We start from the raw sequence: 27,651 nt of genomic DNA on the forward strand, positions 1-27,651 counted from the left end.
CTGTATCTTTTTATTTATTTATTATTAAATGTATTGGGGTGACAATGGCTAGTAAAATTACACAGGTTTCAAGAGTACAATTCTATAGTACATCATCTATCTATCACAACTATATCTTAATGCTTTAGTCTGTACTTACCTATTAGGCTATTCTTATTAATGGAGGAAAATTACATATCAGTTCATATGGGGCTATATAATAACACACCTGAATTTAAGATTAAAATATGTACATTTTTGGCACTTAAATTTTCCTCCTAAAATTAACAAATTATTATGGTTTATCAACTACTCTCTTTGATTTGAATTAGTATGAGTCAGTCTTAATTTTCTAAACCTGATTGGTGTTCAGTATATGCAGGAGAACAAGTTTCTGGACCTTTAACAGAGCACATCTCACCTAAGTAGTACCCAGTTGTGAGGCGAGGCCTTATAAAGGTCAGATGTACATTTCAAGTAATGTTCATATAGTGCTTCGCAGCTTACTGAAAATTTTAGTTGTTTATAAGAGTTCTATTTCATTCTTTAGGGTATTTCAAGCATCTGACTATATCATTTCAAATGATGATGATGCTTCCTTTCTAATGTTACCATCTCCTCTTTCCTTCAATGGACTAAATCCACCTAAAATTAAATGGTTAATTTTAAAAAAATGGTAATAACATTGGGGACTTGTTGTCTTCCAGTCTTTGATGAGAATACTTCTAAATTTTCACCATTAAGCCTGGTGTTGTGTTTCGGCCTGATGATTGCGTTTTATTATGTTAAGAGAGTATTCACTTCTTCTTCTTTTATTAAAGAGCATTATCAGGCCTCCGTTTCTACTTTTACTTACAGGAGAGCAACTTAGCCCCGCTCAGATGCAGTGATATACACAATTCTAATACGCTGGGTTACCATTGATGGGCCTGTAGCAGAGAGCAGCACTATATTAGTAAAACCAAGTAAGAGGTTCCAGAGCTATGCTGCCGCAGAGGCAGTATTGACAGCAAAAAGTGATACATAACAGCAAGAGAAGAGTGAGGAAAAAAACTTTAAGCCAAAGTAACTTTTTTCTATGGCTATTAGTATTTTAGGTAATAGTCCAATATACCTTGGTAATCCCTGAGGGCAATTAGTATTTATTATGCACCTAAAATATATCAGGCCTTGTGGATATTGGGGATAAGGGGACAGATCTGGTCCCTGTCTTCAGAGCGACACTGGAATAAAATGCATTGTTTATACAACAGAGTAATGGAATAGAGAGGGAATCAGTGATGGCAAGCCTTCATCTCGTCACAGTAATTAGGGCACTGATAGCGAGGCAGTGTATGACAGTGGTTAGGGCATACTATTGGAAATAGATGGGGATTTGAATTCCATTGTGGTCATTTTACCAGCTATTGGCCCTTTGGCAAGTTAGTCAACCTCTGTAATCCTTGTTTTCTCCACTATAAAATGGGATAATACCCACTTATGTTGTCAGAGTTTAACGAAATACTATATAGAAAACATTTAAGTACTGTGCATGGCATGATCATTTTATTGTTAGGGCTCTGGTTTGGAGAAAGTTGCTTACTGATTCTAAGACAGGTAGGAACTAATTTCCTGTCTCTACGAAACATTGATAAAACTGAATTAGAACCTGGTCACAAGTCATAAATTATTAACTTTAAAGTGAGTACTTGTTAACCTTTAATATTCAGTATTAAGGGTGGTATCCAAAATGTCAGGGTGAATTGGCCTGACTCTTCATTGTTCCGTGGAAAGAGTTACTTGTGTAACTAATTTAGAAATGAAACAAGTACCACTGGTTATAATGGTTAAAGAAGCAAACAGCAACAACAAAACTAAACCAAGCTGGAAAGGCCAAGAGAAATGAATTTTTGAAATAACCTACCACACAAGGAATGAATTAATTCTTGAATACATTACAGATGTCCATACATTGTTAACGACCTAGCTGATAATGATAAAGTAGAATCTGAAAATGGAGAAACCTAGGATAATTTTTAGTTCAACTTCTACTTTATAGCTGAGGCAAAACAAATTATTACTTACATAGAATTACATAACTAATGAAAACTAAAACTGTTCCTGTTGCTTTTTACTAAATTTCAGTGACGTAGAACTAATTGTTCAAGTTGAATATAAGTAAAAGTAGACTACTCCATCACTCAGCCTCCCTACTCCACCTTCATAGACCTACGCATTCATTCATGCAACAAATGCTGAGTGCCCGCTGTGTTTTATGGCAGGCATCATCTTTGAAGAGTTTTGCTATAGAGGAAGGTAAAACATCAAGCACATTGATAGTTAAAGTGTTTCACCTTGCAGACCTCTGGGGAGAGATTGCTATGGATTGATTTAGACGTTGTGCTCATCTCAGGCAAAATACAGCATATGGCAAAAAGGTTTTTTCTTCACGGAAGCTAGCAAAAGGAGACAGAAAGGGGAATACAAGGTGAGACAGATGGTTTATCGCTATCCTTTCAATTCAAGATGTATTTTTAAAATAACAAGAAGATATTTAGAGTTGACTGTATGTAGTACTTTGGTAAATGATGGGGAAGAAATACAAAACAGGAATAAGGTGGTCTCTGCCCTCAAAGAATTGACCCTCTCATTAAGACAAGAGTTATTTGAAGTGAAAGAACTCTATCAAGCAATCTCCCTTTCTTCTTTTTGCTTACATAAAATCATTGTCTAAAGGATTTGTCAACACACCGAGATCTATATCAGTTACTGTTTTTTTGAAAAAAAAACAAACAAACTTTGTTATGAAAGTTTTCAAATATTTACAAAAGTAGAGAAAATAGTACAATGAACGCAACCCGCCATACCTGCCCCCAAATTTAACAATGACCATCATTTTGTCATACTAGTTGTTCTCTTTTTTCTTTTCTTCCTCCCTCCTTCCTTTCCTTCTTTTCTTTTTTCCCTAACATTTTAAAAGAAATGACATCATGCATTTTTACCCTAAATCTTTCTATATTATAACATTTTTAAGGCCTGTTTCTATTTCATCATATATATATATATATATATATATATATATATAAAGTATTATATACCTAACCAATCCGCTAATGTTGGGCGTTTTAATTACTATTCATTATTATTATAGTTTGTTTCTTATAAATTATACTTCCTGGAACATCCTTATATGCTTATATCTTTTTAACATTTTTGTGCATACATCTTACTCACTCACGTGTGGCATTCTCTTGGAATGGAATTTCCTGGAAGTGAGATTGCTGAAGCAAAGGGTATGCACCTTTTGCAAATTGCTACATAACACCAAACTGCTTTTCAGAAATGTAGTAATTCTTACTCCCTTCAACAGTGTCCTTGTTTAATCTTTGTTGATCTGCATTTTGTTAGTCTATTAATTTGGCCAATCTACTAGTATAATAGATTTTTAAAGACTTTTTTAATGGTTATGTATAAATTATAAATGAGGCTGGGTGTCTTTATTCTTAATTTATTCTTAATTTAGACTATTTGTATTTCTTCTTTTGTGTGTTCAGGTTAATCTTTTGTAAACATTTTCATTATTTTACTTCTTTATTGAAAAACCATAGTATCATTATTTCCCATCTCTGATTTTAAAGACCCTCATACTTTGGCCCTGTCCTATTTTTCTTACTTAATACTGTCCTATGAGAGTCATTCTACTTCAATAAGGAGTATTTTCTCATTCTATTGATTTTTTTTCTCAGATTTATTTCTGAGTAACGTTTTACCTTTCTTACTGTTTTACTTGTTTTCTTTTATTCTGCCTGTTACAATCCTCCAGATTCCTCATAGCCCGCTGTGCAACAGAATTGTCTCACATTCTCTAGCTTTCATCAGTTTCCTCTTAATTGATATCCCACTGTACCTATTTATTGTTTCTGCCACTTGATTTAATAGCATATTACAGACTGCTTTGTTGTGTTTGTTATTTATCAAGCACCAACCATGAATGGTTGCTTGAATACATAGCTATGGACAGAACAGTCTCTGTCCTTATGAAATTTATAATGTGGATTTATTTCCATTTCTTTGCTTTATTGGTCAGTTTGAACTTTTTTTTTTTTAAATTTTACTGGGGTATATTGGGGAACAGTGTGTTTCTCCGGGCCTATCAGCTCCAAGTCGTCGTCCTTCAGTCTAGTTGTGGAGGGCGCAGCTTAGCCCCAAGTTCAATTGCAGCTTAGCCCCAATTCAATCTTTAGTTGCAGGGAGCGCAGCCCACCATCCCATGTGGGAATTGAACCTGCAACCTTGTTGTTGAGAGCTCACACTCTAGTAAACTGAGCCATCCAGCTGCCCCTCCGGAAGCTCAGCAGCAGCTTGTTGTCTTCAATCTAGTTGTGGAGGGCGCAGCTAACTGGCCCATGTGGGAATCGAACAGGCAACCAAACAGGGCTCCCGCTCTAACCAACTGAGCCATCCGGCCACCATGAACTTCTTTCATATACCTCTTACATATAAAATATGCACAGATTTTTAGGTATACAATTATATGGTTCCAACTGGATTGTAATAAAATCATTGATGGTATAAACCTGTTTTATGCTTCTCTATTCCTTACAACACTTAACTCAGTTCTGAGCATGTAGCCATTACTAAGTATAATCTTGCTCTGTTAAGGTAGTAATGAAAGTTGTAGGCTGTGGAGTCATATTACCCGGCCTCATATTACAGTTCAAGACCTTATGAAGTAACTGTACAACATTTGCAAGTTACTTAGCCTCTGTAAGCTTGTTTTCTCATATGTTAAATATCTGCTTCATAAGGTTTTCATGTGGGTTAAATGACAGAATGTATGTAAAGCATTTAGCACAATGCTTGGTACAGAGTAAGTGCTCATTAAAAGATAACTGTTATTATAATGAGTTGTTAGAGCTCTCAAGCTAGAAACTGCTTCAACAACCTTTTATGTCCCTAATTCCTTTCATCTAAGTAATTAGACCAAATTCTGCAATTTACTTCAATTGTCTTGGTAAATTAGCCTCTCCTTTTAATCTCATTGTAACCCGCAATAAGAAATACATTTTATATTGTGGCTTAGTACATGCTATGTTTGTTTTCACATATTTGAAACAAAAGTTTTATGAAATAATATTAATTGTTATTACTTGTAATGCACTCTGATTTTCGTTGTTGTTCTATGTTATTTTAAAAAGCTTACATAGCCATTAAAACTGATTTCACAACCATTTGAAAAACACTGGTCTAGATTTTTGGAATCTGAAAATTTGGACTACTACTGAACTGGTTATGTTCAAATATAAATTATCAATGAAATATAAAACAGATGAAATGACAGGGTCTTTGAGGTTATTTCAATTGAACTTTCTCTTTCTTCTCTATTAGCGCTACTTAAATTTACCTATTGTCGTCTGGTTTTGCTGATGAAGGTGGGAGTGTTTAGTTGTGCATATTCCACATATAGAATGGTATAGAATGAGATTACTCAAAAATTGGGACAGAGCTTCGCACTTTGGCAGGGCAGAAACTTCTCAACCACTTCGTATGCTTCATATGTGTATTGTTTTTCTTAGGACAGAAATTGACATACATGGATTTTAAAGTCATTAGCATTTCTAAAGAGGTCCATGAAAAAAATCTTTTCAGTATGTAAAACTTAATAATTTTGAAAGTAGAAAAAAATAGTATAATGAATCTCCATTACTTAAATTCAACTTCAGTAATTATCAACATTATATCCATTCCAAGAGGAATTTTTAACAAAACTTGTAAGGCACACATAATTCCCTTTCTTAATACAGATGATCTGTTTCTCAGGAGAGATGTATCATCTTTAGTGTACCTTGCTTTAGTCCTCACAATCCATTCATTTTATTTGATACCTGCAAGAAAAGTAAATAACGATGTGACACAAGGGAGCAATGGTGGGTAGAGTGGATTTTCCTGAGGGCCAGGGAGAACACTGGCTATCTTACCTGGAACGCTTCAACAGTCTCATTGCCAGTGCCCCCACTGCCACTCAGTACCACCTACCTTGCTGCCATTAGACCGATCTTTTAAAAGTGATGAGGAGGAAGTAGAAGCTCATCACATGTATTCTCTGTTTAAAGCCTCTGATTCTTCCTTCCCTACCCCATTCATAACCTGGCTCTGGCCTACCTTTCATAATCTGGCTCCAGCCTACCTTTCTAGCTTTCTCTTCCACTATCTGTCTCTTCCTTACCCCATTCAGTGTCTCGTTATTCCTAGAATACTCAGTTTATTTGAAGGACTTGCACTTATTTTTCCAGATCCAACTTAAGTTTCATCTTGTGGGTGACAACATTTTAACTACCCCGAAAGAAGTACATAATTCCTTTGATTATTTTTGTTTAGGTGTGTGTGTGTGTGTGTGTGTGTGTGTGTGTGGCCACTTAACTGAGTTGTCTTTATTAGTTTGTGTTTGCCTCTCTCCTCACCCTTAATTAGACAGTGATCTCTTTCAAAGCAGGGCTTATATTTTATTCTTCTTAGTCTCCTAACCACTTCTTTGGTGCCCATACATAGTAGGCATCTAATGATGGTTTATTGAATGAATGTATGAATAATTTCAGAATTTTAGGCTCTAATTTCAACACAGGTTCTCTCCAGAATTGTTTGTCAAAGTTTATTTTTTTATTTTGTTTTGTATATGTGTCATTTTTTTCCTCTCCCCTCCTTTGGGGACTTTCATTAAAACTTATAAAGAGAATCTAAGTTCTACAGCCTTTTCGTTAAGGGGAAATACACTTTGATAAATTAGTGTAGAATCTCTATCTTCAATATTCCTGTAGTAAAGGTAAGTAAAATCTACTTTTAGTATACTTAACTTGTTTCTGTTGTTGAAAAATATAGTTTTATGTAGCTATAAAGCAAAATGGAGTGGAATAAATTTGTGCTTATTTGTGCTTTTAATAGCCTTGACCAGTTTTTCATATATTTCAGCTCATGGAATGCTGTGTAAATGCCCTGGTGACGTCCTTTAAAGAGACAATCTTAGCAGAGTGCCAAGGCATGATCAAGAGAAATGAAACTGAAAGTAGGTAAAACATCACTTAAAGTTCTCATAAGCTTTAAGAGGGTATCTTCGAAGCAGATCACTTTTAATAAATTGCTGTTAGGTCATTCTTTTATACATAGGTGCATTTGTTACAGTAAACTGTGCTTAAAGAAAATGGTAAAATATTCAGCACAGTTAGAAGCACTGTAAACAAGATCATAAACTTCTATTTTAAGTAATTCATCCCCCTTAGGTATCAATATGTGCATGCGTGCATGTGTATTTGTGAATTTCAGTTTGTTCTCCGAAGGAGGATTCTGCTTTTACAGCCTAATTTAAATGGTAAACTTACGATACCGGATAGAACTAGGTATCTGACTTTTGTGTGGAACCTCGCAGCAAATAGTTTTAGAAAACAATAAAGCACTCCATGTTCATCTTCATCCCTCTCCCCCAAAATATTTTACAATTTAAGATTTTGAAAGTGATTTATCTATAACTTAAATGTTTTCTTAATAAAGATGTATTTGGGTGGGTAATAAGTACATCGCAACCCACACTATAAATTATTCATATTCCTAACTACCCGAAGATAAACCACTTTTAACATTTTGATGTATTACTATCGAGATTTCATTTTTGTACAATTGCAAGGTCCTATTTAATCTCTAGTTGCATTTAAAGTATGTATTTTAATTCACTTAAGTTCATACACTTTTTACAAGTAATGTTGTAGTAAAAAGCAAGCTGCTCATTGGCATAAATGAAATATTTGAATTTCTATATGTCAGGCTAAGTAGAGTTATATATAATCCATGTTGGACTACCTTCAAAAGGATTTATTTAGTAGTAACCAATTCTGTGAGGTAAGATTTTTGTGAAGGTCAGTTAAATGGTGTAACATGAGAAAGTGCTTTTGAGCAGTGAAAAATTCTTTGTGAATACAGTTTCGTATTATCTCTAACATACTTTTTTAAAATAATCATTACTCTCAAAATCTGATGACATGATTGTTTTGCCCCATAATGATGTGGCCTTGTATTGTAATACAAATATTGCATCTACTTCATGAAATGTACTAATGTTTTAATAAATTTTTGTACTTCTTAGAATAAACAAATATTCCGTTGCATTCAAGGTCAAATGATTCATGTTTTAAAAAAGAGTTGGGGTTTGCAGTGTATGATCACTTGTAATTAAGAATTTCTTTTAAAAATACTTTATGTTGGATTGAGAAGGTGGCTCAGGAAGTTATAGTACTTATAACAACTTCTGAACTAGTTGTACCCACAAAATACTATCAACTTCCACCTAATATTTCTCCAAAGTCTTTCTATCATAGGCATTCTAGACTCATGATACAAATCAATGAGAAAATTTGTTCTGATGGATGAAATGATTGCATGAGTGTGTTCTATCCTTTCAGAATTACACTTAATGTTTTCATTGATGGACAAAGTTCCTAATGGGATAGAGCCAATGCTGAAAGACTTGGAAGAACATATCATTAGTGCTGGCCTGGCAGATATGGTAGCAGCTGCTGAAACAATTACTACAGTAAGTTTTCCACAATGGCAATGATAGATGTATAACAAGTTTACTGTTTTAAATGGAGGTTTGGGTGTTTAAAATAGTAATGATGACAAAACAGTGATGTTGGAATACCTTTTAATTTTAAAGAAAAAATTTTTTGGAAAATTTCCCAAATTTAAAGCTATAGTGTTTTGCTAAAATTATGTTTATGTTTTCTCACTTTTTAATATTATTCTTTTCTTTTTAAAAACTCAAATATAAAACATTTTATTTTTAGGACTCTGAGAAATATGTTGAGCAGTTACTTACACTATTTAATAGATTTAGTAAACTCGTCAAAGAAGCGTTTCAAGATGATCCACGATTTCTTACTGCCAGAGATAAGGTATATATTCCTATATATTAACACTACTGTTATAATTTACTTTTAGTAGGAAATTTGCAATATTATGCTATTAAATTACAAACCAAAAAAACCTAGCAATTCTGATTTTTCATCAATGGAAGACAACCATATTTTTTATATTCGATGTGTTATGTTTTTGTAAGCATTGGGTAGGCTTGTGAACTATAATTTAGCCAGAAAGTTGCTCTCTTCCTCATTTTTCCCAGAACGTTTTTCTGTTTTCTCATATTACTGATTATTGAATTCCTATTCATCTTTCCTTTATGACCCAGCTCAAAGTACCTATCTCCTGGAACTTCCTTAGAACCCTGCCTCTCCCCACTTTCTAGCCCAAGCAGAGTTGAGTCCTCTGTCCTCCCCTAGGACTTCTGTGAGAGTTCTGTTACACTTATCCTTGCTTCCCACACCCTTTTCTCCCATCCTCACTAGTAGGGGATAATGATAATGAAAGACAGTGTTGTCCTTAGACTTGTATCTTTTTAAATATCATAATCCCATTACTAGAAATTACCCTTAGTGTTTTTCTCCCTTCAACTACTTTTCTTTACTTCCCAAGTTAGTTTTTTTTCTATGACTCTAAAAAGACTATCAGCTTCTTCCAGTAGGTTTTTTTTTTCTCACTCTGTTTTTCTGTTTTTAGATAGCTAGGTAGACAGACAGAGTAGGAAAGGGGTTAAAGGAGGTAATAAGGTGATTTGAAATATTAAATTGAATGGCCTGCAAAGGCTTCATTGAGGTGACAATCGAATCAAGATTGAAGGTGATTAGGAATAAGTCAGGTGGCTTTCTGAGGGCAGAGTGTTCCAGCCAGAGGGGGCAGCGGATGCAATGGCTCTAAGGCAGGAATATACTTACCATGTTCCAGGAACAAAAGAAGAGGCCCTTGTGGCCAGAGTGGATTGAGTAAGGGGGAAAATTGTAAGAAATGAACTCAAAGGGGTGACAGGAAGCCAGGTCATGTGACACTCCGTAAGCCATGGCAGAGAGTTTGGTGTTTACTCTAAGTAGCGTGGAAAGTCATTGAAAGGTTTTGGACAGAACGGCCAGACCTGACTTACATTTTGACAGCATAACATGGCTGCTGGGAAAAGAATAGACTGAAGGGAGCAAGAGAAGAAGCAAGACTATCAGTTAACCTACTTAGCAATTCAATTAAGTAATGATGGAAGCTTGGCCCAGTACAATAATAGATAGAGGTAGTCAAAAGTAGTTGAATTCTGATTACATTATAAAAATAGACTATATAGGATTTGGTAATGGATCAGATGTGGAATGTGACAGAGACCAGTCAAGGATAACATTCACATTTTTGTTCTGATCAATTTAGAAGTATGTGCTTGCTGAGATGGGATAGACTTTGGAAGAAGCACGTTTAAGGAAGAGAGACTGGTTGCAGAGACCCTGGGAACTCAGTTGTAGACAGTTAACTTTGAAATGTTTACTGAGCATCTGTGTAGCAAAGTCAAGTCTGGAGTTTAAAGGAAGAAATGGTCCTAAAAAAATAAATTTGGGAGCTTCAGCATATAGATGGTATTTAAAGCACTGGCACTGACTGTGATCACCAAGGTAATGAGTGAGGATAGAAAAGAGAAGAGATCCAAGCACTGGCTTGGGGCATTCTAAATTTTGTTATCAGAATGATGAGGAACAATCTCTCAGGAGGGGAGAGGAGAATGAGTGGCATGACCAGGAAAGTATGGTGGAAGGGGGAAAAGCACTTTCAGGAATAGGGCATGCTGTGCTGTTTCAAAGTGCTGCTGATAGGTCACCTAAGACGGGGATTCATCACTGTCTTCAGCAACATGGAGGTTGGGAGTGACTTTGTGAAAGCCTGGTGAGAGTGGTTTTCAATAAGAAATGGCAGTAGAGAAATGGGAGAGAGTAAGGTAGTTCCTCCAGGAGTTTAACTTAGAGACAGAGAGAGAAATGGGGCAGTAGCTGAAGGTGGCCAAAGACAAGAGAGAATTTTTAAGATTTAAAGAATAATATGTTTATATGCTGAGGCTACAGGAACAATGGAGAGGGAAAAAGTTGGTGATGCAAGAGGAATAGACGGGAATTCTGATTATTAAAGTTTATTCAGTGAAATAGGAAGGTACATTATCAGCTGAGAGTGTACATGGAGGAGGAAATATTGCAGGTTTGAAGAAAAAAAAGGTAGTATAAAAATGTTTTCTAGGATAATGTGTGGACGAGAGAAAATGGTATGATTGTCAGGCAGCATTAAGACCCCACTTAAGAATAATGATAATCATACATGATAGAGTATGCTGAAATTAATGACTTGAAAAATTCTATTTAATGTCAAATATACCATTAAAAATAAAAACTTATATTTTTGTGTATTTTTGGAATTGTAACAATTTATCTAACTATTTTAAATATCAAAAAGAATGTTCATATTTTATTTTAAATTATTATTTGCAGGCATATAAAGCAGTTGTTAATGATGCTACCATATTTAAACTTGAATTACCTTTGAAGCAGAAAGGGTAAGTTTTTTAAAAAGGATACATTTAGAATTCTTAAATTTTTTGGAGTGTTATTGGATATGCAAAGGTGTCCTATTTTCCTAATCCTATTAGTTTTGTTTTCTTGTTTTTTGTTTTACTTTTATGATTTTTGCAGCCTTTGATTATTAAAAACTCTGTCTTGATTTTAAAATTTATATTATCGCCATTTATAACCAAAACAAATGTTGACTTTATTTTTTTAAGTAGAAAAAATATTTTTTCCTTAATCTTTTACAGTCTCTCATTGTTTTTTCCTCTTCATTAGTCACTGAAGTTATTACCTGTAATGCATAGAATAGACTCAATTTACCATAAGGATACAAAATGGAAATCAATTTTAACGTAAACTTTTATTTACCATTTTTAAAAATGGATCTCTCATTAGTAGGATGAATTTATCTGTACTAATACGTATTATAGAAAAATTTGAAAATCAAGGTTTAGTGAAATAGTAATAAAGCTGAGCTAGTAATGCTTCACAGTAGTGCTAAGTAATGCTAAGTAGCACTAAAGGTTAATTGGAAAAATATTTGGATGTAATTTCTAGCTGAGAATTGTTTCGTATAAAACAAATTTTATGCATAATGCTGAAATATTTGAAAGAAGCATTTTTTAAGGAAAAGTTCAGGGTTTTTAAATTTTATTTTAATTATTTTTAGTTGCTTTTTTAAAGCTATGTAAGTTATTGGAGTGATATTACAGTGGAAGACAAGTGGATCATACAGTATTTACTTTTTGACATAGTTTAGAAGGGCATTTATTGTGTTCTCTATAAATTGCGAACTATATGAAACGTAACACTGCATCTTGGAGATCTCTTCATATTAATACATAAAGGTTTTCCTCATTCTCCACTGCCCCAATATTAATGAAAATTTCCAGACTTACAGTAAAGTTACTCTATTGCTTTATCAAGTATGTATCTCTATATCAATCCATCAGTCAACTTTTTAAATACTGTATTTTTCCATGTATAATGCACACTTTTTTTGCCCATATTTGTGAGGGAAAAATAAGAATGCTCATTATACATGGGTAGTACTAATTCGGTATCTATATAAATGTTTTTAATTCTTTTATTTATGCTTATGAGTTAAAAGTGTAACACTAGAAATCAATAATGATATCCGTAAATTATATATAAAATACCTTGGCATATGATAATTGGTTTTGTTGAACTTGCGGTGACAAAGAGTTGTTGGCCTTCTATGATGTGTAAATATCGTGAATTTGTTACCAGTACATAAAATTTTTTGTACCTTGTATCTGTTCTTCTGTTTTGTAATTATTTGTTACATAAAATTTCTAGTACCATAATGTTAAAAAATAAATGCGAAATTTCCTTTATAATACAAAAAACTAAGTACCTAAATATCAACAAATAAAATTTGAATTAAAAAATTAAAACGAAAGGTATTTTTCTCGTGAAAGTTTGGGCCAAAAACGTGGGTGCACATTATACATGGCAAAATGCGGTACATTTCAAAAGAAGTTTCAGGCATAAATAACATTTACTCCCTAAATAGTTCAGCACGCAGTCATAAATTGAATTTGGTGTTTATGTTTTGAAATAAAATTTTCCTATAGTCATATGCATAAATCTTACGTCTACAGTTCTGTGAGATTTCACAAATGCCTACACCTCTCTTAAGATATATACGGTATCTTCATCATCCCTGGGTTACCTCATGCCCATTCTCAGTCAGTCCCACCTCCACTTCCACCTCCTTCCAGAGGCAGCTGTTATTCTGATTATTTCAACACAGATTAGTTTTGCCTCATCTAGGACTTCATATAAATGGAATTATGCAATATGTCCTTTTTTGTGCAAAGCTTTCAGTTCAGCGTAGTGGTCTTAAGCTTCATGTTTTTGCATATCACAGTGGTTTATTTTCCTAAGTGGTGTACTGTTCTGCACTCCCACCAACAAAGTATGAAAGGGCCTTATTCTTGCCCATGTTTAGTATTGTCATTTTAATGTTAGTCTTTCTGGATGTAAGTAGTGATACCTCATTGTATGTAATTTTAATTCTCATTTCCATTGTGACTGTTCATGTTCATCACTTTTTCATGTATTTTTCACGTTCTTGTATCTTCCTTTATAAAGTATTCAAATCTTTGGCCTGGTTTTTTTTGTTGTTGTTGTTGTTTTTTTGTTTGTTTTTTTTACCATTGGGTTCTTTTTATTAGTGAACTATTAAGAGTCCTTACATATTCTGTCTACAGGTCCTTTGTAAGATACATGCTTTTCTTTTCTGTTTTTTCCTTCCTATGTTTTATCTAGAAAACCTTCATCTACCTCTGCTCTTAGGTCATGAAGATGATCTTTTGTTTTCTTCTAGAAACTTTATAATTTCGCATTTTACATTTAAGTCTAATATCCGTCTTAATGTTTGTGTATAGTGTAAGTTACAGTTTAAATTTTGGTTGTTTGTTTGTTGATTTGTTTGTTTTCCATATGAATAGTAAGTGGTTTTATCACCGTGTGTTGGAAATATTTTCCATTCCCTACTGAATGGATGTTGACTTTTATTAAATGCTTTTTCTGTGTTGAAATGATCATAAGTTTCCCGTATTCTCTTGATGTGGTGAAATACATTGTTTGTTTGTTTGTTTGCTTGTTTGTTTTAAACATTTAACCCAGTTTGAATTCCTGGGATAAACTCTGCTTGGTCATGATGTATTGTTCTTTTTATATATTCCTAAATTCAATTCATTAATGTTTTCTTAAATTATTTTTCATTTGTGTTCGTGAAAGAATTATCTCTTCCTGTCTGGTCTTTGTGCCTTGTACAATTTTCATCTTTGTGATGTCTTTGACATTTTCTGGTATCAGGATTATGCTAGTGTCATATTAAGGATTGAGAGTCATTCCCTCCTTTCTGTGTTCTAAAAGAATTAGTGAGATTGGTATTCTTCCTTATATGATTGATAGAATTCATAAGTAAAACCATCTGGGCCTGGAGTTTTCTTTTTCTTTTTCTTTTTTTTTTTAATTAAAGTTTATTGGGGTGACAATTGTTAGTAAAGTTACATAGATTTCAGATGTACAATTCTGTATTATATCATCTATAAATCCCATTGTGTGTTCACCACCCAGAGTCAGTTCTCCTTCCGTCACCATATATTTGATCCCCTTTACCCTCATCTACCATCCCCTTCCCCCCTTACCCTCTGGTAACCACCCTCTGGTAAACTATTGTGTGTCTATGAGTTTTTGTTACTCATTTGTTTGTCTTGTTCTTTTGTTGTTTTTGGTTCATATACCACATGTCAGTGAAATCATGGTTCTCTGCTTTTTCTGTCTTATTTCGCTTAGCATTATAATCTCAAGATCCATCCATGTTGTCACAAATGGTCCAATTTCATCTTTTCTTACTGCCGAATAGTATTCCATTATGTATATATACCACAACTTTTTTATCCATTCATCTATCGAAGGACATTTTAAAAATAAATAAGCTGCAGTGAACATTGGAGCACACGTGTCTTTATGGATAAATGTTTTCAGATTTTTGGGGTAGATACCCAGGAGAGGGATTGCTGGGACATATGGTAATTCTATTTGTAATTTTTTCAAGAACCTGTACACTGCCTTCCATAGCGGCTGCACCAGTCTGCATTCCCACCAACAGTGTACGAAGGTTCCTTTTTCTCCACAGCCTCTCCAACACTTGTTACTATTTCTCTTGTTGATGGTAGCCATTCTGACTGGGGTGAGGTGATATCTCATTGTGGTTTTTATTTGCATTTCTCTGATGATTAGTGATGTTGAGCATTTTTTCATATGTCTATTTGCCATTTGTATGTCCTCTTTGGAGAAATGTCTCTTCAGGTCCTCTGCCCATTTTTCAATTGGGTTGTTTGCTTTTTGTTGTTGAGTTGCATGAGTTCTTTGTATATTTTGGATATTAGCCCCTTGTCGGAGGCACTGTTTGCAAAAATCTTCTCCCATTCAGTTGGCTGCCTCTTTATTTTGCCGATGGTTTCTTTTGCTGTGCAGAAGCCTTTAAGTTTGATATAGTCCCATTCATTTATTTTAGCTCTTACTTCCCTTTGGAGTCAAATTCATAAAACGCTCTATGAACCCAAGGTCCATTAGTTTAGTACCTATGTTTTCTTCTATGCAGTTTATTGTGTCAGCTCTTATGCTTAAGCCTTTGATCCATTTTGAATTAATTTTGGTACATGTTGACAGACAGCAGTCCAGTTTCATTCTTTTGCACGTGGCTTTGCAATTCTTCCAGCACCATTTATTAAAGAGGCTGTGTTTTCTCCATTGTATGTTTTTTGCTTCTTTGTCAAAAATTATCTGTCCATATTTATGTGGTTTTATTTCTAGGTTCTCAATTCTATTCCATTGGTCTATGTATCTGTTTTTCTGCCAATACCATGCGGTTTTGATTATTGTAGCCCTGTAGTACACGCTAAAGTCAGTCAGGTAGTGTGATACCTCCAGCATTGTCCTTTTTGCTTAAGATTCCTTTGGCTGTTCGGGGTCTTTTGTGGTTCCAAACAAATCTGATGATTTTTTTGTTCTATTTCTTTAAAAAGTGCCATTGGGATTTTGATAGGGATTGCATTAAATCTATATATTGCTTTGGGTAATATGGCCATTTTAACTATGTTGATTTTTCCAATCCATGAGCACGGAATGTCTTTCCATTTCTTTGTGTCTTCTTCAATTTCTTTTAAAAATGTCTTGTAGTTTTCAGCATATAGGGCCTTCACATCCTTGGTTAAATTTATTCCTAGGTATTTTATTCTTTTTGCTGCAATTGCAAAATGAATTGTTTTTTTTTTTTTTAATTTCTTTTTCTGAGATTTCATTGTTAGTATATAGGAATGCAATAGACTTTTGTACGTTGATTTTGTAGCCGGCAATTTTACTGTATTCGTTGATAGTTTCTAATAGCTTTTTGGTGGAGTCTTTAGGGTTTTCTATATATAGCATCATGTCATCTGTAAAGAGTGACAGTTTAACTTCTTCATTCCCAATTTGGATGCCTTTTATTTCTTTCTCTTGCCCGATTGCTCTGGTGAGGACTTCCAACACTATGTTGAAAAGCAGAGGTGATAGGGGACAGCCCTGTCGTGTTCCTGAACGTAGAGCAAAGGGCTTAAGTTTTTCACCATTAATTATGATATTAGCTGAGGGTTTGTCATATATTGCCTTTATTATATGAGGGTATTTTCCTTCTATACCTGTTTTATTAAGTGTTTTAATCATAAATGGATGTTGTATCTTGTCAAATGCTTTTACTGCATCAATTGATATAATCATGTGATTTTTGTCCTTTATTTTGTTTATGTGATGTATCACATTGATGGATTTGCAGATGTCGAACCATCCTTGTGCCCCTGAGATGAAACCCGCTTGGTCGTGATGAATAATCTTTTCAGTGCGTTGTTGTATTCGATTTGCTAGAATTTTGTTTAGGATTTTTGCATCTATATTCATCAGAGATATTGGTCTGTACTTCTCTTTTTTTGTGTTGTCCTTACCAGGTTTTGGTATCAGGGTCATGTTGGCCTCATAAAATGAGTTAGGGAGTACTGTCTCTTCTTCAGTTTTTTTGGAAGAGTTTGAGCAGGATGCGTATCAGATCCTCTTTAAAGGTTTGGTAGAATTCACTAGTGAAGGCTTCTGGTCCTGGTCTTTTGCTTTTGGGAAGGTTTTGGATGACTGATTCAATTTCATTACTGGTGATCGGTCTGTTTAGATTTTCCAGTTCTTCGTGGTTCAGCCTAGGAAGGCTATATGTTTTTAAGAACTTGTCCATTTCTTCTAGGTTGTTGAATTTGGTGGCATACAGTCCTTCATAGAATTCTTGGATGATCCTTTGTATTTCTGTGGCATCCGTGATAACTTTCCCTTTTTCATTTCTGATTTTGTTTATTAGTGCTTCTGTCTTTTTATCTTAGTGAGCCTAGCAAAAGGTTTGCCAATTTTGTTAATCTTTTCAAAGAACCAGCTCTTTGTCACATTAATTTTTTCTATTGTCTTATTGTTCTCTATTTCATTTAGTTCTGCTCTGATTTTTATTATTTCCTTTCTTCTCCTGACCTTGGGTTTCATTTGTTCTTCTTTTTTAGTTCTTTAAGGTGTGATGTGAGGTTATTTATTTGGGATTTTTCTTGTTTCTTGAGATAGGCCTGTAATGATATAAATTTCCCTCTTAAAACTGCTTTTGCTATCCTAAAAATTTTGGTAGGATGTATTTTCATTCTCATTTGTTTCTATGTATCTTTTGATCTCTCCTCTAATTTCTTCCTTGACCCGGTCGTTCTTTAAAAGTATGTTGTTTAATCTTCATGTATTTGTGGTTTTTCCTGCTTTCTTTTTGCAGTTGATATCTAATTTCAAAGCCTTGTGTTCAGAGAATATGCTTGGTATGATTTCAATCTTCTTAAATTTGCTGAGGCTGATTTTATGTCCCAATATATGGTCTATCCTTGAGAATGTTCCATGTACACTAGAAAAGAATGTATAGTCTGATGTTTTAGGGTGAAGTGCTCTGTATATGTCAATTATGTCCATTTCATCTAATGTGTCATTTAGGGCTGCTATTTCATTATTTATTTTCTGTTTGGATGATCTATCCATAGCTGTCAATGATGTATTTAAGTCCCCTAGTATAATTGTGTTTTGGTCAATTTCTCCCTTTAGTTCTGTTAGTAGTTGCTTGGTATATTTCGGTGCTCCCTGACTGGGTGCATAAATATTGATGACTGTTACGTCTTCTTGTTGCATAGTCCCCTTTAGCATTATGAAATGTCCATCTCTGTCTCTTGTTACCTTTTTCACCCTGAAGTCTATTTCATCTGATATCATTGTAGCTACACCTGATTTTCTCTGGATACCATTTGGTTGGAGTGTCAGTTTCTACCCTTTCACTTTGAGTCTATGGTTGTCTTTGTAGCTGAGATACGTCTCTTTGAGATAGCATATAGTTGGGTTTAGTTTTTTGATCCAATCTGCTACTCTGTGCCTTTTTATCGATGAGTGCAGTCCAGTTACATTTAGGGTGATTATTGATATGTGAGGATTTCCTATCATTCTATCTTTAGTTTTCTGGTAAGACTGTGTCTCCATTGTTTCTTTGTCTTTTTGTTGTTGTTTATTATTTCTGTGTGGTGGTATTCTATGATGTTTCCCTCTCTTTCTTCTTTTATTACAGTATATATTCCAGTTCTGGATGTTTTTTGAGTGGTTACCCTTAATATTTAGAGTGTTCCATTTTCTTCAGCACGCTTACTTTCTCCATTCCCATATTCCGTTTCAGGCCTTTACTCTTCCCCTTTTTATGTTTTGGTTGCCACAAATTGTCCCTGTTGATGGTGGTCAAATAGCCTCCTTTAGTATTTTTTGTAGTGCAGGGTCGTGTATTAGAAAATTCCCTCAGCTTCTGTATGTCTGGAAAGGTCTTGATTCCTCCTTCATATCTAAAGGACATCTTTGCTGGGTATATTATTCTTGGCTCTTAATTTCTCTCTTTCAATATTTTGAATATTTGTTTTCACTCCCTCCTGGCTTGCAGAGTTTCTGCTGAGAAATCTGATGATAATCTAATAGGCTTTCCTTTGTAGGTTACCATGTTCTTTTCCCTGGCTGCCTTGAGGATTCTTTCTTTGTCGTTGATTTTTGACAGCTTCAATACAATGTGCCTTGGAGAAGGCCTGTTGGGATTGAGGTAATTAGGTGTTCTAATTGCTTCTTGGATTCGAGGATCCAGTTCTGTCCACAAATTTGCGAAGTTCTCATCAATAATTTGTTTGAGAATATTCTTTGTTCCCTTCTCTCTTTCTTCTCCTTCTGGTATGCCCATTATTCTTATATTGCTCTTTCTGATGGAGTCAGAAAGTCCTTGTAGAGTTCTTTCATTTAAGTCTCAAGTCTCTTTCTTCTTCCATCTGTGTCATTTCCAGATTTCTATCTTCGATGTCACTGATTGTTTCCTCCATCTGGTCAACTCTACTACCTAAGCTACCTATTTCGTTATTAATTTCTTCTATTGAGTTCTTAATCTCCAGAAATTCTATTTGGTTATTGTTTAAAATTTCAATCTCTTCTTAAAATGTTCATGTTGTTCTTTGATTGTGCTTCTGAGTTCATTAAGCTGCCTTTCTGTGTTTTCTTGAATCTCGTTCCATTTTTTCAGAACTGCAATCTTGAATTCTCTGTCATTTAAGTCACATATTTCCATAGCTTTAAGTTCATTTTCTGGAGTCTTTTCACTTTCTTTCTGAGCTGCCTTGTTGCCTTGGTTATTCATGGCAATTAATGATTTGTTATTTCTCTTCCTAGGCATCTACAGGAATGGGTTCTCCAACAGGCTGATAGGAAGAGGTCTTTCTTTTGTTTTCCAGTGCATGTTGGTAGAAATGTTTTATTTTCTCTCCTTTTTTTCTCTCTCACACTGTAGTGTTATGTTTTCTCTGCACTATTCCAGCTTCTCACACAATGGGGGGATTCCCTGACAGGCAGGCTTCTCCTCTGTTAACAGTTCACCTGGGTCATAGCGCCTCTCTGTGGGAATGTGGAGAGCCTTTGAAGTTCCAAATCTCTTCCTGCAGCAGATTCAGAGCCCATATGTTTCAGCAGTTCTGATTACTCCTGCAGCGATCCGCCCAGATAGGTGGGGATAGGGACCGGGTGTGTTGTGAGAGGTGGCCCAGAGCAATGGCAGCGACCACCACCACAGCCAGTCCTGCTTCCACAGCTCCCTCTTCTTTGCCGGAACTAGTTGGGCTGCGAATCTGTGTCTGCGGACCACAGTTCTCAGAACTGCAAATATTCTGTTCTTTTTATCTGGCACTGCTACTGTTCCACTTCTAGTCGGGGCGAGCTCTGGGAGGGTAGGAAGGGGGTGACTAGGCTCAGTGCCTATGGCTTCCATTCTCTGCTGGGCAGTGAGGGCTTAAGTCACCGTTTTCAGCCTTCTTCCCTCAGTCTTTTCTCCGAGGTCTCTGCCGTGAGCGTTGGGTTCAGCCCTGTTATATGCTGTCCCCTCAGCCCTGTAGGCCATAAGTGGAGCCCTAGCAGTCCGAGTTCCTCTCTTTCCCGCAGCTGCAGTAGTTCCGGGATGCAGCGAGCTCGGAGCACTGAGCTAGGTCTGCGTCCTGTGCCCCCGCGTCTCCGTCTCCGCACTTCTCCCTTCCTTCCTCCCCTGCTCGCGCGGTTTGCGCATTTTAAGGTGAATTCAGTAGTGAGACTCTTCGTCTTGCTTGTCTGCTGTGCAGGGAGTCCTTTGTGGAGTTACAGTTTTTCAATTTGTTGTAAATTCCAGTGGAGATTTCCAGAGGGTCACCTCACGCTGCCATTTTGATAACATCTCTGGAGTTTTCTTTATGGGAAGATTTTGATCACAAGTTTAATTTCTTTAATCAAAACAGGGCTCTTCAGATTTTTTATTTAATCTAGTTTTAGTTTTGATAAGTTATGTTTTTCGAGGTATTTGTTCATTTCCTCTAAGTTGTTGGATTTATGTACAGATAATTATAAGTACCGTTCCTTATTACTCTCTTCTCTTTGGAAATACATTAAAACATTTTTTTCTAGAACCATTTGATAGTAAGTCGTTCTCATTCCAAGTACATTATTGTATTTTCTATTAATACCATCACAATATAACTATCAAAATCAGGAAATTGATTTTGATGCATACTACCATCTATTATTCCTCAAACCCTTTTAAATTTCATTGATTGACTATATACTGTTTTTTATTTAGGGAAAGGATCCAGTACAGAACTGTGTGTTACATTTAGTCATTATATTTCTTTGGTTCTCTTTGGTCTGGAACCATCTCTCAGACTTTCTTTGATTCGCAAGACCTTGACGCTTTTGAAGTTTGCAGGCCAATTATTTTGTAGAATGTCCCTTTTTGAATTTGAGTTAATCTGGTGTTTCCTTATAATTAGAATCAGCTTTGTATCTTTGGCAGAAGTGAAGCTTTGTTCTTGTCCTTGCACCTTATCTGAGGGTACACGATTTTGATTTATCCCATTACTGATCTTGTGTAGTTTGATCACTTGATTTAGTTGGTGTCTGTCAGACTTCTCCATTGCAAAGCTATGGTTTTTCTCTTTATAATTGTCTTGTGACTGTTGCTTTAAAACAGTAAAGATCTCATTATTCATCAGATTTTCAGTTTATACATTGATTTCAGTTTATACATTGATTTCAGATATCATATCAGTTTGGACTCATGGTTTTCTAATTTAACACTGGGTTATAATTTACTATCATTCTTTATTTTGGTTTTGAAATGATCCTAGATTTCACTAGTGGGAGCTGTTTTCATGGCCTTTCAACAGTAAACTCTTCCTTTCCTTTTGGCACATGAGGAAATCCAGACCCATTTGGTGTATTCCCTTGCCTAGTCTGGGAGTCAGCCATTCTTTCACAAAGCCCCAGTTCCTTTTAGTAGGCAGTGATGTTTAGTGGACAAGATCTGCTGCTCGGTATATACATTGCTATTGGGATGTCACTGCTTCTAGGCCCTCAGTGGACCAATTTGAAGATGCACATACACATTTATAACTACAGTGCGTGGCCCTGTTTCCTTGTGATGCATTCCTCACCCTGCTGAGGCTCTGACTCCCCAAGCAGAGTCACCCCCTGCATGACTGCCTTCCTCATCCTGCTGAAACCATAGTGCCTGGCCCTCACATGGACAGCCAGCCTCCTTACCTGTTGGTCTCTCATACGCCATACCTGGCCACTCCATGTCAACACACCCTTTAGCTGTTTGGGCTTTGACACTGATGCTAAGCCTTTCTAGACGATGTTTAACTTACCCAGCCTATGCTCTGACACCCCACATAAGCAACCCTACGTGGATGGCTCTTTCACTCTGCTTGGGCTTTCGTGTCCTTCGTTAAATTTATTCCTAGGTATGTTTTTCTTTGAGATGCTGTTGTAAATGGAATTATTTTCTTGTTTTCTTTTGGATTGTTCAGTGGTGGTGTATAAAAACACAACTAATCCTTGTGTGTTCATCTTGTACCCTGCCGCTTTGCTAAAATTCATTCATTAGCTCTAGTAGCTTTTTTGTGAATTCTTTCATACTTTGTATGAGCAAGATTGTGACATCTGCGAATAGAGATACTTCTTCCTTTCTTATTTGGCTGCCTTTTGTTTCTTTTTCTTGCCTGATTGCTCAACTAGAACTTCTGAACAGCAGTGGGGAATGTGGGCAGCCTTGTATTGTTCCTGAATTTAGGGAGAACACTCTCAGTCTTTCACCACTGAGTGTGTTCACAGCGGGTTTTTCGTACCTTCATTTTTCTTAATAGTAGCATGGCATTCTGCCTGCTAGATGTAGCATAGTTTATTTAATTGATCCTTTATTGCCACACTAGGTAGTTTCTGATATTTGCTATTACTGATAGTGCTCTAGAGAATAGTATTGTATATTTGTCATTTTATATGGGTGAAAGAATCTCTACAGTCTAGATTCCCAGAAATGGGGATTGCTGGGTTTCTCTTTACTTTGATTCTAAGGTTACCATGTCCTACCTTTAGCTCCAGATTAAAGTAGAAAATTTCTGTGGAATAAAAGGAGTATTACTAGCTGATCCAAGCATCAGAACATGGATGTTGTGGTTCTTGGAAGTGGTGGAGGTAATGTTTTAGAGAAATAAAACTCATAGTGGTGGACAGTTATTTGGGAGACTGACTTCTGAGGAGGAATGAAAAAGGTTTTCCATTGAGAACAACCAATGTTTTCATTGAGGACAACCAGAAAAATCAGGTAAATTTAGAAAATAGTAATTTTAATATTAGCAAAGGGCTACAGAGGCAACTAAGACAAAAGATTTGAAACTTCTGGAAGTGAGAGAGAACCTTTCAGAGTTAGCTGAGATTTGGAGCTATGTTTTCCTGAAAAGAAGCAGCTAAGAATTAGGTTTGTCTAAGGCTGAGGAATACTGCTGAGTGACAGTAGAGCTTTTGGTGGTCACACATGACTGGAATGACAAAACCCACGAGGCTCGTAATTGAAAGCCCAGGAGAGACACTCCTTAGATTCAGTGGCTAACCAGACAGAATTAGATTGATTGAATCAACTCCATTCTTAATTGGATTAGACTTATCAGCCTCTTTCATAGCAGAACAAAGGATCAACCCACTCTTAATGAGAGGTTCTTTTCTATGCAGTGCCCAGTATTCAGTCCTGATAATTCAGACATTACTAGTCCTGTGATGGCAGAGAAACTTCTCATCAACTAAGAGAAAAATCATTTTAGAAGCAGATTCTCAGATGATTCTCAGATGATTGGAGTTAACAGATAAGTTCTTTAAAATAATTAAGACTAGTCGCTTAACTGCAGCAATAGACCACTCACACCCACGGGAATGGCTAAAATTAAAAAATGTTAGCAAGTGTTGGTAAGGATTTGGAGAGATTGGAATCATATATAGTTGGTGTGCAGCTGTTTTGGAAACAGTTTGATAGTTCTTCAAGAAGTTCAACATAGAGTTTCCATATAACCCAGCAGTTCCACTCTTGGGTGTATATCCCAGAAAAATGAAAACATACATCCACTCAAAAACTTGTACATGAATGTTTATAGCATTATTATTCTTAGTAGCCAAAAAAATGGAAATAATCCAAATATTCATTATCTGATGAATGGATAAACAAAATATAGTATGTATATCCATGCAGCAAAATACTATTCAGCCTTAAAAATGAATGAAATTCTAACATATGCTACAGAATGAATAAAACCTTGAGACTATTACGTTAAATAGAATAAGCTAGACACAAAAGGACAAATTTTGTATGATGCCACTTATATGAGTTATCCAGAATAGTCAAATTCATTGATAGAAAAAGTAGAATAGATGATAACCAGGGACTGGGTGTGGGGGGGTGTAGAAGTTATTGTTTAATGGATATAGGGTTTCTGTTTGGGATAATGAAAAAGTTCTGGACATGGATAGTGGTGATATTTGCAGAATATTGTGAATGTACTTAATGCCACTAAATTGTACACTTAAAATGGTTAAAATGCTTAATATATTTGCTACAGTAAAAAGATAAATATATTTAGAAAGAAATGAGCTAATGAAAATGTTTTAAATTTTATTATGATGATGGTTGCACAACCTTATAAATGAGTATACTTAAAAGCCATTGAGTTGCACATTTTAAATGGATGGAATGTGAATAATGCCATCGCAATAATAATCTTAAATAACAAGTATTAATATTAATGGACAAACAGGTGAAAATTGTTACCCGAGTAAATGTGAAACAGCTATAACATGGAATTGGATCATAGAAAACAGAAAGGAAGGCACAAGCAATAACTGAAGATTTAGTTGTTGACCAAAATTTTCCAAAATTGATTAAGATACCAACTCTTAGATTCAGGCATCTCTCTGAATCCCGAGCAGGGTAAACACAAAGTAAAGCATTCCTGGGTACATCATAGTAAAACAGCTCAAAACTGAAAACAACAAAAAAACCTAAAACAGGCAGAGATGGGTAAAATTACACAGTGCCTTCAAAGAAACAACAAAAAGCCTGACAGCTGTCTTCCCAACAGGTTGAATTGGAGGAAGGGAGATAGACCACTGCAGTTCTGACAGTAGTTCACGCAGGAGCTAGGCATTGGCAGTGCGAATAAATTGGAAGAGATGGATAGATTCTTGTGAAGTAAGTTAGTGCTTCAGACTGGCGTGTGTCTACCTGGCGAGACACAGAAAGACTTGCCTGGAGTATGCCAGTGTGGATACTTTTAAGGAAATAATTTCTCTCTAAATCCTCAACTTCCACATCTACTCTTTTCTAAAATTGAGCCCTCTGGTGGAAGGATTGCCATTTCTCATGGCCACTTCTTTCTACAATTACTCTTCCTCATTTTGCTAATAAAGGCTTACCTCTCTTGAGATATGTTTCCTCAGAATATTTTTAAAAGCCTCCAAATTGCATAAGAAAGGAATATTTTGAAACATTGGTATTGATGTACAAAAAAAATGAAATTCTAATGACTAGGTATCAGATTCTTTTGCAAGTCAGATCGTTTCCAATTCTTTGCCTTCAACATAATTGATGACTAGTTTGATGCATTATTAAAAATAACTTTGTTAGATTATCATCTATCTTTTTAGGAAATAACTCAGGAGGTACTCAAGGAAATGAGTAACATAAGAAAAACTTCCTCCAGTTTTATCTACTTACTTGAGTAAGATTTTTCAGGGCAAAGACATAAATTTAGAAAAATAAAAAGTAGAAATAAAATTGATTGTGATTTATAATTGGAAGGGAAAAAGTTTCATCCACTCATTAAGAGTTTCACATACAGTAAAATTTTACATATTCACATGTTTTTTTATGTTGTTTTGGTAAGTTTTATGCTTAAAATAATTTGGATAACTCAACTCTGGTAAAATAACCCTTGAATTTTATATACACAAACAATTTTTAAATGTTGAACATACGTATACATATTTTAAAGAAGTAGGATAAAGGAGAAATACAAGACTTTCAAGCATAAAGGTACCATACATCGGTCGTAGATTTTTGTTGATTAACTGAAAGATAACAAGTTCTTTATTGTTTAAGAAAAATTTGTTTACAGTTTTTCAAAATGGGTGATGGTCGCTATCACATCACCATAGAATTTAGGTTATATTGCAAACATTTCAAAGAGTGAAGTCACAGTTTTAACATATTAATAATGAAAAGTTTTAATTATTAACATATAAATATGCATGGATTTGCACAGTTTTCAAAAGTATTTTAGCAAGTGTCAGAATAAAATCTTTTAAAGATCATTGGCGTGGCCACCACTAGAATGAGGCAAGGAGACACTTCGGGTACAAAATATAACGATGTCTCACCCTCAGGGTCCTACAAGCATGCTTATGAGAATCTGAGTGTGTGCCTCCTTAAATCATGCACCCTAGGTGTCTGCTTGTTCATCCTAGTCCCAACCCTGATCACATAAGAAATTTGTGAAAAATTGGCTGTATAAAAAAAATTTGCAAATATCAATCATTTTTCATTAACTGCTTTTGTTTTTTAGGGTGGGATTAAAAACTCAGCCTGAATCAAAATGCCCTGAGCTGCTTGCCAATTACTGTGACATGTTGCTAAGAAAAACACCATTAAGCAAAAAACTAACCTCTGAAGAGATTGAAGCAAAACTTAAAGAAGTGGTACAGAAATCTTTTTTCTTAATTTCAAAAGATTTAATTACCTTACTTTGAATTCGTGTTTTGCTCATAAGACTCTCTGTGATAGTATCAAATTTTTAAACATGTGTAACTAATATGAAATTTTACAGTGCAAGGTCTCTATAAGGCAGTTATTTTTCTTCCTGGAAAAAAATTTTTTTTCAAATCTTTCATGTGTTTTTCCAGGATTCATCAGCTCCAAGTCAAGTAGTTGTTTCAATCTAGTTGTGGAGGGCACAGCTCACAGTGGCCTATGTGGGGATCGAACCAGCAAACGTGTTGTTAAAAGCGCCACTCTCTAACCAACTGAGCTAACTGGCCACCTCCCACTGAAAATTTTTATTCTATAGCTTCCAGAAAAGGAAACAGTATTTAATTCTTCCCCTTGATCAATTCTTTTTGGGTAATTAAGTTCTAACACCTATTAAAGGACAAAAAAAAGTGAGGGCGGGAGGGCAGGGAGTATGGTGCTGATGGTGTTTGGAATGACTAGGAGTTTTTTACTTCTGTTTTTGTGAGAGTCCAAAATATATAACCAGGTATGAGTGAGAGTGGATAAAGAATTAGTTGCTTTCATTTTTGTTTGTCTCCTGGTTGTTAGTGTAATGTCATATAAGTCTAGGAATACAAAGAGGAAAATAATAAAGAACTAGAGAAAGTATTAGAGAAAGTATAGACTAAAAGGCCTAGATTAGTGTCAGAAAAAGGTGAAGAAGATGTGTAGAAGAGAAAGTTGAGAGGAACCATTGCTTTTCATGTAAAATTTTATCACATTTTATTTAAAATTTGAAAACTTGATGTTTCTAGGAACAAGTTATTTGGTTATAGTTTCAAAATTTGCTAACTTTAGAAGTAAAAAATAGTGTATCAGGACTGGTTACGTTTCAGAGATGGGCAATTTAGTAAACCTCTCTCTGTATATGCTTATATAAATTTCTGAATTTTGACAATTGGGAGATGCAGAGAGGTGTAAATGAGAGAGACGGCTAAACATATATGTAAATTGACAGTAACATTGTTTTCTGTA

General features: G+C 35.2%; 1 protein-coding gene across 3 annotated transcripts in view; it reads left to right on the plus strand.

The window, feature by feature from the left end:
* Nucleotides 1-27,651, plus strand: part of CUL5 (cullin 5) — an 84,710-nt gene that overhangs the window by 44,565 nt on the left and 12,494 nt on the right. For all 3 annotated transcript variants that reach the window (XM_033120736.1, XM_033120737.1, XM_033120738.1), the window contains 5 exons: nt 6,925-7,018; nt 8,406-8,536; nt 8,790-8,897; nt 11,346-11,410; nt 26,474-26,606. In XM_033120736.1, coding sequence (XP_032976627.1) covers nt 6,925-7,018; nt 8,406-8,536; nt 8,790-8,897; nt 11,346-11,410; nt 26,474-26,606 — 531 coding nt within the window. The remainder of the gene's footprint in view (nt 1-6,924; nt 7,019-8,405; nt 8,537-8,789; nt 8,898-11,345; nt 11,411-26,473; nt 26,607-27,651) is intronic.

The sequence above is a fragment of the Rhinolophus ferrumequinum genome, chromosome 11, assembly GCF_004115265.2.
Source record: "Rhinolophus ferrumequinum isolate MPI-CBG mRhiFer1 chromosome 11, mRhiFer1_v1.p, whole genome shotgun sequence".
Taxonomy (NCBI): domain Eukaryota; kingdom Metazoa; phylum Chordata; class Mammalia; order Chiroptera; family Rhinolophidae; genus Rhinolophus; species Rhinolophus ferrumequinum.